This window comes from Pyrgilauda ruficollis, unplaced genomic scaffold, assembly GCF_017590135.1.
Source record: "Pyrgilauda ruficollis isolate IOZ18807 unplaced genomic scaffold, ASM1759013v1 scaffold31, whole genome shotgun sequence".
Classification (NCBI taxonomy): Eukaryota; Metazoa; Chordata; class Aves; order Passeriformes; family Passeridae; genus Pyrgilauda; species Pyrgilauda ruficollis.
In genome coordinates, this window is record NW_024524489.1 from 7,046,705 (window position 1) to 7,060,276 (window position 13,572).

Genomic DNA, 13,572 nt, shown 5'->3' on the forward strand with positions numbered 1-13,572 from the left:
TGTTGGTTGTATTATCTAATGTATTCAAATAATCCTGAAAGACCTGGCTGGACATTTGCACTTTAACTTGATTGACATTTGATGTGTGGGACTGGAGGAAACTTCATGGATTGGTTAGATGATAAAATTCCTCAGTTGAGGGGCAAGTGTTGATTGAAGCATTCCTATTGATTCAGTTCCCTCATGTGAATTATTCTCAAACAAAAAAAAGAAAACGTAGCAGATAGTTCAGAGTGGCATTTGAACAAAAGAAGCCATATGTTGATATGGTCCACTGTAAATATTCAAAAAATAAGAAAGGGAGAGCATTGGCGTGAGTAAGTCTTCACAAATCTGGTTATTTTCAGGATCTCTTTTGTATTACAGTTCTTGTTGAACTCTATCAGCATTGCTCCTGAGCCCCTTAAAGGGTTGACAAAGCATGTCTTTATTTGGCAGGTTTTGCCTTTATTTTTCCCCATGGATTTTCTTGTGGTTACTCCTGCCTTCTTCACTCCAGAAAGAAATTCATCTTAGCACTTGAAAACCCTTGTTTTCCTCAAAATACTGTATTTGAATTTCAAATTCAGATGGGCAAGCATGATGGCATGACACATGACATGTCCTGTACTAAGTGCTCTCAGGAGCAGTCTACCACCTGGTAGCAAGCCAAACCTCAAGGCTTGTTCTGCTTTGCAGTAACTGGCTTTATTTACTGATTGCTAAGGGCTCTTCGTGCTCTGAGCTGTATGTAGTTCTAGAAAGTGTAAACTTCCTTCTAGTAGAAATTTGTAAGAGCAATGTTCAGTTCGGCCTTTTTTTTTTTTTTTTAATAATGCTCTTTGATTAAAATTAAGAAAGTGAGATAGAATTTAATTACTCACATACAGATCTAAATTTTGGAATTTTTGCTGACATTTTGAGCTGTCTTGCCACCTTCCCAGTCCATGGCTCTTCTGGGTGGTTTGAGCATAAGTATGATTGGCAGAGAATATTTCTGTGGTTCCTGGGCTCCATGCAAAGCCAATGATTGGCTCCCATTTTGTCTTTTGAATGAACACAATATTCTTAGACTTATAAAGTATCCTGAATTGAAGGGACCCACAAGGATCATTGAGTCCAACTACCCCTTGAATCTGCAAGTTCCTTTAACTCCTTTCACACCTTATGTTTCGAAATTTTCAGCATTTTGGTTCTAGATATATGTAACTGTGGAAGGGTGGAAGATAAAAGAGGAGAATCCATATGGCTCTTAACAGAGCCAAGTCCTTCATGAGAGCTGGGCATCTGATTGTCAAAAGCTGTTTAAAACTCCAGCAACATAAAGAGTAGATGGTTGTGTGGCATATTATCTGTGACAGCAGGAGAGACCTAGGAGTTTTTGAAACACTTAAGCAATTTATAAAACATGTGTAGATAGTTTTTTCCCAGGTGATAATTTGCTAATCAGTTTGAAGTAATACCATGATTCTTATTTTCTAATGGCAACAGCAATAAGGGTGAATAAAGTGAGGTCATATGTCTTCCTAAATTTCCTGGTTATGAGTGGTCAAGGTTTATTTCCAGCACACACAAAAGTATGTTTTCTTTAGGTTTCTCCTGCAACCCCGCCCTCAGTTAGCCACAAGGAATCAGGAGGTTTGACAGAAAGTCAAATGACAGAAAGTCATTTTTCCATCACGGTTGAATACATTCAGTAGGCACAATGAATTGAGTTTTAATTGTCTGTCAGTCACTGCTTTCGTGGTTAAGCAACAATGTTTAAAGAATGTTTTAATTAGGGAACCTGCTTGCATTAAATGTCTTAATTTATGAATACCTTTTATGCTTAATTTCCAGCTTGGTCTCCCTTTTTATTAACAGGCTTTCTCTGTTACCAGTTTGTGCCTTGAGGTGTATCATAGCAAACAAACAGTAATGCCATCATTTATGTTGACAAGATATTTTGAAAATATTGTAGAAAAAGTTAATAATATTTAAAGTTTAACCAACTGATATTAAACACTCTGTGCTTCAGTCCACATAAGTAAGGGAGATCTCACATTTAATTGGCCTCAATTACTTCTTTTACTCCCTTTCGTCCATCTTGATATTGCCCACTGTCTGAAAGGCTGGAATGGATTTTTTTCAACCAGTACATTTCTATCTTGTAAAGCTTTCATTTCCTTAACTTCACTATCTGTAAAGTTAAGGAAATTTGTGAATTTGTGAATTTGTGAAATCTGTGAAATTTGTTTCCCTACCTTTCATTTAATTACTAATTTCAGTCTATATTCTTTTGTTGTGGTAAAACAATGAATGGAGAATTGAGCTGAGAAAAAAGATCATTAAGTTCAGATTATTTCTCCGCAGTTCCATAATGCAGTATAATAAATATTATGTTTACAACTACAGATTAAAACATTATTTGGTTGGGGATTATGATTATTTTTTCTGTAGTGCTTGTGAAGCAGTGTGTTATTTCAGTATGAGCTTTCTTCACTTTTGTCCTGTGAAAGTCAGAGAAAGTCCAGTCCAGGCTGAAAGACGCATCTGTATTATAAATTTCATAAGAGATGATGCAATAATTTAAATAGCAGAAAGATAAGCATTGAGTACTGAATGTAGTGCTAAGATAAAACGTACAATCCTGGAATCACACATGGTAGTATCTGATACAATTAAGCCATCTCCAAATAATGTATGTAATTTATAATTTTTTGTGTTTATAGAAGGCCAGCCTCCATCTCCCACAAAGAGTAAAGAAGAGCAGCCTGAGGACCTGCAGGATGATGCTGAAGGTAGGTGCTCAAACAACTTCTCAGGGCTATTAGTCAACTCACATTTTGAGGAAAAGTTTGTTTTTAATTCTTGGTAAAGGACTGGAAAACTTTCAGTTAAGAATGTTCTTTGCACACACTTGGAGAGTTCTTTTTGGCCTAGATAAAGAGATTATAAATCCTCTGAAGTATATTTCATCCTAAGGTAGATTCACAATTACAGGCCCTGTTGGGCTACTGATTATTGCTGATACATCTTAATAAATTGCTTCTGTTTTATCTCTAACCAGTTCTGACTTAATGTAATTAAAAAGCCCAAGTGTAATCCATGTTGTGAGGGCTTGGGTCATAGTCTGGTTGGTTAAATTGGTCAGGTACCTGCTGTGAAACAGAGCAATAAAATCCCTGCTTTCCTTTTCTACAAGAAATTGTTGCTGTTTTCCTTTTTGCAATGTTTATGTTTTTAGACCTTACACAGTGTAGTACATCTCTGCAGTTAGAAGTCACAGGTGATTAACATTATGCCTATAGTGTTGCTCCTCTGAGGACACTTTCCTCCACTTGAGTCTGCTCAGGGAAGCTTGTCCATATGTATGGACATAAACATGGTCTGTGTTGCTCTAAAACTGGACCAAAGTATATTTTCCTAATCTCTATCTCATTGGAAGAGTTGTTTATAAGATGTTAACATCAAAGGCTTATTTTCACTGCTTTCATATATGTGGAAGAGCACAACACCCCAATCCTGAAGAAATTCCTCTTGTGTGAAATAGATAAAAGGATGAACCTTAATCTTTAATCCATGACACCTCCTTATCATGGGTTCTTTTTGACCTAATATTTCTCAAATGACCTATCTAATTTTGCATCTCAGTGGCTCCACAATCTTCAGTATTTTCACTTAGCACTGTGCATTCAGTCCTAAAGTATTCTGTCTAGGGTATGGTGTGAATCACAAAGAGCAGAAAAGTGTTAACATCTATCATTTAAAGTAACTGCTAGTAACATGCTGTCACTAACATTGTGACTGGTTGTTACGGGCAAGTCATTAAAGCAATAGCTGTCATCACCTGGAAGGGACAGCTATTGGAGGGACCCAAGAAATTTCATCACACCTGAGTGTCTTTCCTTTCATGCTGCACTGAACCCAGTTTAAATTAAAATACCAATTTTATGTTTGAATTAGAGAATTCAGCAATGACAAACCACGTGTACATTTTTATGCAGGCTAACCCACGGCTGGGATCGTGGTGACACCTTCAATGTTCCTAAACAGGCAGAACAACAGTTGTTTTATGATACAGTCTTACATGGAGTGTGGCTAAAACTTTTCATTGTATCAGTATCTTGAAAAACAAACCAAAACAAAATGAAAGGAAGAGAGAAAGTATTGTCAAACTGTAAGGTTTTCCTTCTATTCAAAAACTAACTGATGTTGTTTCCCTCTTTCTGTGGCTCCCTAGATACAGTTTCCTATTTCTCTGTGCCTATCCATTTTTCCCAGTGACCTACTGTTCATTTTGTGAAGCACAAATAAATGTGTAGGAAGAGCAAAGTAAACAGTATGGCAGTAGAATTATTTCATTACTCCTGAGCTGTAAAATGCCTGAATTCCTAGAATTTGATGCCGTGCAGTAGATTTTGCTGATGTAGAATTGAAGTCTGTAAAACATAATCACTGCTGCTGGATTTGATATAGCTGGTGGCAGAGCCCCCATATGCTAGGCAGGAAGCAAACCTGTAATGTTTAGGATTGAAAGTTCAGATTTAGCCTTCAGAGTTGTTGTGATGGAGAAAAGAATAGGTGATTAAAGTGTTTGCTGAGGGGCCTGTGAAGAAACCTGGATCAGATTTCTTTGGCATTACCTGTGCCTCTGGAAGAGGAGACAAGAAGTTGGGATCCAGACACTGAATTCCTGTCAAGTTGCCAAGTGGCTGGAGTGTAATGTAACACACCTGTGAGCCATTTCCATTGCAGTAAATGAGATTTGCACACATTTGTCTGAGAAGAGGATTTTGTTTCTCCTGGTCTAATTGTTAGCTGTTGGTTTTGACAAATTAAAAGAACTTTTAATGGGGAGCCTTGAAGATTATGAAAGTTCTGAAGATGTGACATGAACCACATCTACATGTCTGAATATTTTTTTTAGGTAGGGGTTTGTCTTCACTTCTAAGAAGCTAGCTTTTTTCTTTTCAAAAGAAAAACTGAGTAGCTAATACATATAAACAGTCTTGAATAAAACACAACAACGGCAAACACTGCCTGCGGTTGATTTGGTTGAATTTCCCTTAGGGTAAAACTGAAGTGCTTTGTGGTTTGATGTGTTTAAACTTTGAGATAATTCAATTTAAGTACCCCAAATTTAAAAAAAAAAAAAAGAAAGGGAAGGGAAAGGGCCAGAATCACACACAAAAAAGTTAACAAATATCAAAAACAAATCTCTACAAAACAAATGAAAATCCCAAAAGCCCAACCCGTATCTTTAATCAGTAAAAGCAAGTCCAAATTTAACATAGGTTATTATTTTCCCCTTGGTAACATGACGAGCTATAAAATATTTAACAGATATACACTGAGACATGGGAACAACCCCCTGTATTTTCCTCTGCTTGGTTGTGAGTGTCATTTTAGATTGAAGATGGGAGTACAACTTGTAATGATAACAGCCTTGTGTCTGCCCTTGTGGCAGTCTCTGAAACCTATTCCACTGACTTCAGCAATATTTCTACTGTAATATTTTTCTCCAGCTCACCAGGCTGGTTCGTTGGCTAGAGGTAATGGAGCAATATCATTTCAGGGCATGTTAAAAACTCCACAGAATATTGGGGAAAGTAAGTTGCTTTATTATCACCCTCTTTGCAATCAAGGAAAGGTGAGTAAGTGTCTGTATGTAAGGAGCTCGTTTTGCAGTAAGCTAAAATAAACACTTGACATGCTAATGAAAGCAATCTTATACCAAACCACTAAAGTATTAATGGTGTCTGTTATTATGCTATTAAATATATTGTTCTCTGCCTCCACACTGTTGGTAGAGATAAGTAAGTGTGAACTGCACAGCAGATTCTTATGTCAGTGGTTGTATTCCGTAGATTTTCACTGCAGAGGTGTTGTCTGTGAAAATGGATAGACTAGGAAACCTCTTTTACTCGCAGGTTCCCTGCAGTATTTCAGGTTTGACATGTGCAAACATGCCAAATAATTTTCTTCTTTTTTGTTCTTTTTTTTTTTTTTTTTCCCTGCCACTTTCCTGCATCCTGGGAGAGTAAAAACAGCCAGGGATAATTTTGCCTTTCCCTCAGTCAGGTGCATTCATGGATTGAGTGATTGTAAAGTGTCAGGTGAACAAAATATGTTTGGTACTAAACAAAACATATGCATGTCTTTCTTCAGTATCTTCATAACACAATCTTAAAGTGTTTACATAGACAAAATGGCAGCACTTGTCACAACATAGCAGCCATGAGTTGGCACAAATACCACAATCACCCGTTCTCATCCTACTTATTGTCACCAAGCAAAGGCAAACCATTTATACAAAAGCCTAAGAAAACAAAATCTTAAATGTTCCTTGTGTCTCTTACCTACCTCCCCATGTGTCCTCCCATATGCAGTGAGCAGCACTGTGTGTGCAACAGGGAGAAGCAAAACTGTTTGCCCTTTCCTTCTTTATGGGATTTCTCAGATATAATGCAGAGCCTGCCAAAGAGCTTCCCCATCCATTCCCTCCATGATCTGTGGGAGACCAATATTGTATCAAAGATGAGTAACACATCTAGTAACAGCAGCACAAATGCCTGCTTTTTCTCTTCCTCCAGTAGAAAAATAATCAATCCATGCAGCAAAAGCCATTTTCTTGCCCTCCTTCAAGGGATGTGAAGACAGAACTGGAGCTCTGGAAGTTGTCTTGCTCCAGCTTCTCTCATAAGCTGTTCCCCAGATGAATGACCAGATTCCTCCTGATAGATTGATAGGCTGTTGGTCTCCCCGGATCACTTGTGGAAGGAGCAGGTTTGTTGGAGTTATTTGTCCAGGACAAACTTTGTCTGCTTTCTATTCACTTGATGGGAAGGAAAACAGGTTGATGAATAAGCCAAACCACAAAGTTCAAAATGAACTCTAATCACCTTTAACAGAGTTGATAGTGTTGGTTCCTTTACCTGATGGGGTTACCACAGTTTGGCCTCTTGCCTTTCAAAGGTAATGTTACATTTCTGAATGCTGTGTCAGAAATCCAGGCTCACCAGCTGGCACCTGCCTGACTTGGTGGATGCTCTGTCCATGAGAGATGTCAGAAATGAGGCAAAATAAAACCGCATCTTAATCTCAACAACTCATTGGTCCAGCAGGTCATGGCCATTCAGTAGGATTCTCACCAGGAGGGAGTCACCCTAGCTCCTCATCCCTTCTCCCAAAAAATCTTTTGGGAAATGGCAAAAAGTGTATAGTCTTGGGACCAGGAAATAAATCTCTCTTTATGGCTTAATCTTCTAATTGTGAGATTAACATAAGGCTTCCCCTTCCTGCTTCTCCTTTATTTGCCATGAATTTTGCCACTGTGCTGCTCACTCTCTAATTCCTGGAGAGGGACCTAGTGTATGCACCCACCATAGTCCATGGCACTTGGCTTGTGCTACTTCCCTCCAAGGTGGGCTCAGTCCTCTCTGGAGCTGGTGGGATGCACACAGATGGCTCTTTCTTGCCATTACACAGAGATGTTCTAAGCATCTCATCTAAGGCTCTTCTGACACTGTGCAGGCCTGATTGTCTGTCTTTTTAAGGTATTAATTAATATTATCTAGATTTGACTTCTTAATGTTTTAATAAATTCTGCAGTTTATAACAAGGGGTTCTTTTATCCCTTGATAAATTGTATTTACAGCCATACTTTGCATCCCATGGGGCAGTCATATTCTTCAGTAAAGCATATTCTTTCTGCTCCAATCATAATCTACTAAAAATGAACATTGAGACACATAATTATACTTCAAAAAACACAGTCATTTATTCACCCTTAAAAGTGTTGCTTTTTATTACGATAGCTTAGAACTGGCTGTCTTCTTTTTGCCAGCAAACCTAATCCTTTAAAAAAATGTTCAATGAAGATTAAGTACTACAGAAGAAATTCCCTGGGAAGGATGTGTATCAAACATATCTGTGAGACGTTTCACCTTAATGCAGATGGGTTATATTTAAAAAGTGGCTATTAACCTCCATCCTCTGTGGTTGATAGCTTCTTTTTTTCGCTTCTGTTTTGAAGTCCACCATCTGTCCTGACTGATTACAGCTTTCAGAATATTAGGTGATCACCTTGCACTTAGCCAGGGGTAAAAGAGGATGTTATCTGTATTTTCAGTTGTATTTTCTCTCTGAGCAAATATTTCTTACAAGATTCTTTTCATCGGTGAAGTGGCTTCTGCTGTTCCATTAAATTGCCATGCAGTGGCTGTGCAAAACTCAGAAAACGCAGTTCATTTTGGCCTCCACAGGTGATGTGCAGTCCTGTTGTGTTGGCCATTTACCCATTTGGGTTTCTTTTAGCAACTGAATGTACGTCTGTGTAACAGCATCAGAAAGACACTTGCAATTCCTGTTTTTGGCCCTGAATGCTTCGGAGTAGATTGTCTTCCTTCTGAGATGAGCTAAGGTGCAAAAGCCTAAGTTACTGCAGTGACTAATGCAGTGTTTTCAGAGGAGAATTCTACCCAGTGACCCATCCCTAGGCACCTGCAGGAGGCTCATCTGTCAAGGAATTCATTGCTCATTTTTAAGCATGATGTGAATAACAGTAAACCATCATGATTGTTCAGGTCCAGAGCAGGAAATGGAGCTGGTCCCTTCATTCCAAAATGCTGATGCTAAGTAGTCCATGGTTTTGTTGGCATTTTGTGAGGGGTTTTTATGAGTGTAGTCTTCTCTTTGGCTTCTCTGTCTGTTTCTTCTATTTGTGAAAAATCAAAATAGGTCTCAAGCTTTATTTTGACCGTGGCTTGGAAAAGAAGCCATGTGGCTGTCCCTTCTGCTATGTAGTTACTCAGATGTCAGGCACACTGTAAAAGTATGAACAAAGGGTAAATTTATATAGTAATGATAAAATTTGAGGGTTTATTTTGCACTTGCCCTTGTGGGGTCATTTTGTTTCTCTTGGATAGGAAGAATTGTAGGGCCAGGAGCCAGAGCATCTATATACTGCTGTGAACTCTGCATCAACTCACAGGAGCAATTTCTGCGCCCTTTTATACACTACAAGCACAGTGGTAATACTGTGCAGCACCTGTATTGCACAATCTGAGTCAATGGAGAATTAGACCCAGTGAAAAGCCAAGTGAGCACAGTGTGGGGTTGGTTTTTTTTTGCATCAAAATGCCAGTATTATCTCTGTCCTCTGCACAGACTGCCTGTGATATCTAGGGTGTGATATCCATCCATATTCTGGTTTGTTTGGTCAGCTCAAGCTTCCAGGAGATGTCTCCCTTCATTTGTTTTGAAGCATCACAGGAATAGCGATGCTCAGCATCTTTGGCAATGAAATGTTCCATATCCCTTGCCCAGCAGCTCTATTGCACAGTCTGAGTCAATGGAGAGTTAGACTCAGTGAAAAGCCAGGTGAGCACAATGTTTCCAAGTAGTGAGCTGAGACAAACCAGCATGGTCCTGTCTTCCCAGGACTTAATTTTATGCTGTAGCTGTTGTCCCCTGGTTCTTCCCTAACCAGGGAGGGTTATAATAAAGCTGAGTTAGTTGTCTTCTGACCCACAGAATAGTGAAGAAAGGGGGACATGCCTGGTGACTTCACTGGGCTTTAGCCAAGACTATTGTATTTCTCAGGATGTTAAATACATTAAATACAATAGTTTCATTTTTAACTTCTGAGATAAGCCACTCAAGCTGCAGTTTTCTCTTCCCACACTCCTGGACAAAATGCTGCATGGAAATGAAACACTATTATTTATTGGAGTGACAGCTTCACTGGACTGGGTGCATTCACAGTAGCCTGTTCAGGGCTGCATCTGCAGCATGGTAATTTGTTGAAGCAGCACAGAGGGAATCATAACTCCATTAAACAATTACTGCAGATAACTCGTTACTAACCCTTCTTAAAATTTACCCCAAAGGGGTTATATACAAGTAATGATTAAAACTGACCTAAATCATAATTTAATTAAAAGAAATTAAAATGAAAACTGAAAATGTTCAGCAACCTCAGGCCACCACATTAATGATTCACTTTAATGTGTTTGTAGTTCTGCAATAATGGCCTTTGTATGTATGTGCTTCTTGGTTTATGTCTGATATTATTTTACCACTGGAATAGTTTGAAAATGGTTGCAGGCTGTATGATCTCAAGTGCCTATATGGATGTACATGTGCTTTCTTCTCACATTTTATGGGTTCAGTGAAGCCAGCATATCTACTTGTGTGCAGAAGGCAGGTCAAGGCCTATATTTTCACTTTCTCATTAATTAGTTTCTCTGCTATACAATAAGGACCTTCATGTCATTAGTATGATTACCACAGCAGTATTTCTGTGCTGTAAAAAAGACAGTTCAAAACTGGCACCCCATGTCTGACAGATCATGGTTGTACTTGTATTTGTTTACAAGAAAGAAGCACAGGTCAGACCAGTGGAGAGATGCCAAAGTCACTGGCCATGCAGAAAAGCAGAGGATGCTCCTGAACCTGCATGGCAGAGCCATTCAGAGATGTAACAGGATCCAACCTGGTGTCCCAGGATGTGGCACTTGCACAAATTAAGATGAAAGGGCCCAGGTATTGGCCCTTTGTCACTTTTATTTCTACCCCAGGATGGAGGAGGAGGTTTGGAAAAACCTTATTCTGAACACTGACACTCTATAGATGATATAAATAAAGCTTTCTCTGTAGCAAAAGCAATTTTATTAATAATAGCCTCTGTGTTCATGACTTGGACTGGATGATCCTTGTGGATCCTTTTCAGATCAGAATATTCTGTGATTCTGTGTTGGAGGGGTAGAAATGGACTGGTTTGTACTGGTTATGCAGAATTTCTTCCTTGAAATAAAAAAAAAAAAATACAGTATCTGCAATTCTGTTCTCTTCTGAAAAATGTCTTTTTGCAGCAGTTTTTGGGGCACTGACTTTAGCCTCATCTCTATGTATGTCACCAGCTGCTTGTGAACAAAGGTGCTTGCTGAAGAGGAGTAGGTGTGTGAGCAGACATAGCACTTCCTCAGCTCTGAAATGGGAAAAGCCAAGAGGCCAGCAGGCTATTAATATTTTTGACTTGCCGTGTTTGTCACAAGAACAGTGGAAGATGTAAGAAGCCACATGTTTCCAGGCTCTTACAGAGAAAATGTGAAGAATACTAAAACCTGCTCCAAGGGTTTGTTCCCTGACCTTTCATCTGGATCTTGTCCCAGCCCTATCCTGTCTGATGGCTGGCTTATTTTTTATCATATTATCGGCTTCATGTGGGGGCTGCCACTGCAGCTGGCACCTCACTAAGCATGCTAAATACCTCTCCATAACAGAAAGTGGGCAGGCACTCCTGGAGAATCCTCTTTTCTGGTGGAGTTAGAAGTGCCACTTACTCTGCTAGCTTGCTGAGCGTGCTGATTGATCCTTGTTTAGCCTCTTTTCTACCAAATATAACATTTGGGGAGGGGCAAAGGGAATGGATTTTCTTGATGACCTCAAAGAAAGTGCCAAGAGAAGAGAGCAAGAACCTATCAGACAGTAGTCAACTTGGCAAGAGAAAGCAGAATATATGGACAGAAGAATGTATTTTAGTGTCTGATGTGCTTATTTTGTTTGTACAGTACTACTGTAATCCTCAAACTTCTATTTTTTAGAACTGACTCATGCCAGGGGGAAAAGAAACAGATGTTCCCATTTGTCTTGTGATGTGGCTCAAAATAATTTACATTTTCTGGCCTAAAATGACACGACATGTCATTTGCCACTTTTTGTATCTCCTTTGGAGTGAGTGACAGATTGCTGTTCAATTACCAGTGTAATAGAAAAGCAAATATTGTGAGGACAGCTTTCACCTAAAGGAAATACAATCACTGATTGCTGCAGTAGTGGGAAAAGAAGGATGGCAGATACTGTAGAAGCCATCCAGTGGAAAAGACATTTTTATTATAAATAATGTCGTAGGGAAGACTCAAGGAAAATGTACTGGCTCTGGCTTTTCTGCCTGGAGAAAAGGAGAGCCGGGGTGAATAAAAATATGATGGAAAAATTGTCTCACTACTCTTGTAAAATAGATTTCCAGCTCTTTGCCTTGAGGACGTGCTCCTTGAAGCCTTTCCATCTGCTCTGCACCCAGTTCCAGTGAAGAGCAATAACTGCAGAAAGACTCTTCATCAGTCAAAGACACTCAGTGAGAGACTCATTAGAAGGGTTTTATAAAAGTGGAAAAACCTGTTTGTCAAAGACTTTGGGATTAGTTTCTTCTCCACTCTATAGTTTGCTTTCTTGTCAGTGTATTCATGCTCTGCTTCCACCCTTTCTCACAAGATAAATAGATACTCCAGGCCAAGCAGAGCTTAACCATTCCTTCTGCAAGTCATTTATTTGAGCATCACTTGTCCGGTCTTAATTTTTAACATTTCCTTTTCTCTATTTCTGCCAAAGTCACTTGCCAGGCACAACACTTACTGTCAGTACACTGATCAAGATGAATTTTCATGTCATGATCCAGTCAGTCTATTGGACTGGATCAGAGTGCGAGAGGTGAAGTTTCTGCTTAAAGTTTTTTACATTTTTCTTTCTAAAGGAACAAAATGAAGTGAAAACATGTTGAGAATCCTGTAATTTAGGTTCTATGAGACCAATTCTAAACAGTGAATGTCCAGTGAGATAATACATTTAGAACTGAGAAATGTGGTTTACCTGATAATCTACCAAACCAGATGATCATTTTAACTTTCTCTTGTAGTTTTTCTCTGAGTGACTTAAGAAGAGATATAGTTCCTTGGCAATAAATATGATTGAACCCTTGAAATACCCGGTTTTAGTCAAGTAAGTTGTGCTTAGAGTCATAATAATGGATGTAGAAGAAAGTATCATCTGGAAATGGAGTTTTAAATTGTGAATTCAGTAAGGTAATGCTAGAATTAATTTCGTTTATATATCGGTAGTTACATTTATGCCTGACCTGCTTTTTCTGGTTGTGAAGTTCTTTCTGCATAGAGTGAAAAATGCATAGAGTGAAAAATGATCATAATTGAATCCTTGAAGCTTTGGCACTGCTAATTTTACAGTGATGCAATAATCTCTTTTGGTCTGACCTATTGGTAAAGATTTTTCCAGTGCTGCTGCACTGCTGTGTTACAGGATTGTCTTTTTTTATGAATTGCTTGCTGCATAGCTTGATGGCACCAAGCCTGTGTTTTAAGAGAAAAGGGGTGGGAAAGAGAAAAGTTTAGCTCACTTTCTGGGTTTTTTTCCATGTGGTCCTCCTGTTGTGTGTGGACAGGCGGAACAGTGACTTTGAAAGCAATACCTTTTGATTTCAAGTCAGGAAAAGAAAAACCCTGCAGCTTTTGTCAGTTAATTTTGGTCATCCACATAATGCAATTTTTTACAGGTTAGAGCTCACTAATGTGCTAAGAAATCACTATGGCAAGGCAACCATTAAGGTTAGAATTCATACAAAGAGTTACCAGGAGGGCAGGAAGCCCAAGTCCCCACTGATGGCCATCAGCCCCACCCTGCCCACCTCTCTTCTCTCAGGTGAGGTGTGTCAAGTTCCTGCTCCATCTCCTCTCCTCCTGAGAGCAGCTCTGTGCAGGGCCAGCCTTGGAAATAATTCTCCACTAGTCCCACCTGCTGGATGCCAGGAAGAATTGC

At 39.1% G+C, this 13,572-nt stretch overlaps 1 protein-coding gene across 4 annotated transcripts in view; it reads left to right on the forward strand.

Annotated features, from left to right (window-relative positions):
• Positions 1–13,572, forward strand: part of MACROD2 (mono-ADP ribosylhydrolase 2) — an 842,730-nt gene that overhangs the window by 773,799 nt on the left and 55,359 nt on the right. For all 4 annotated transcript variants that reach the window (XM_041474169.1, XM_041474167.1, XM_041474166.1 and 1 more), the window contains exon 11: positions 2,691–2,759. In XM_041474169.1, coding sequence (XP_041330103.1) covers positions 2,691–2,759 — 69 coding nt within the window. The remainder of the gene's footprint in view (positions 1–2,690; positions 2,760–13,572) is intronic.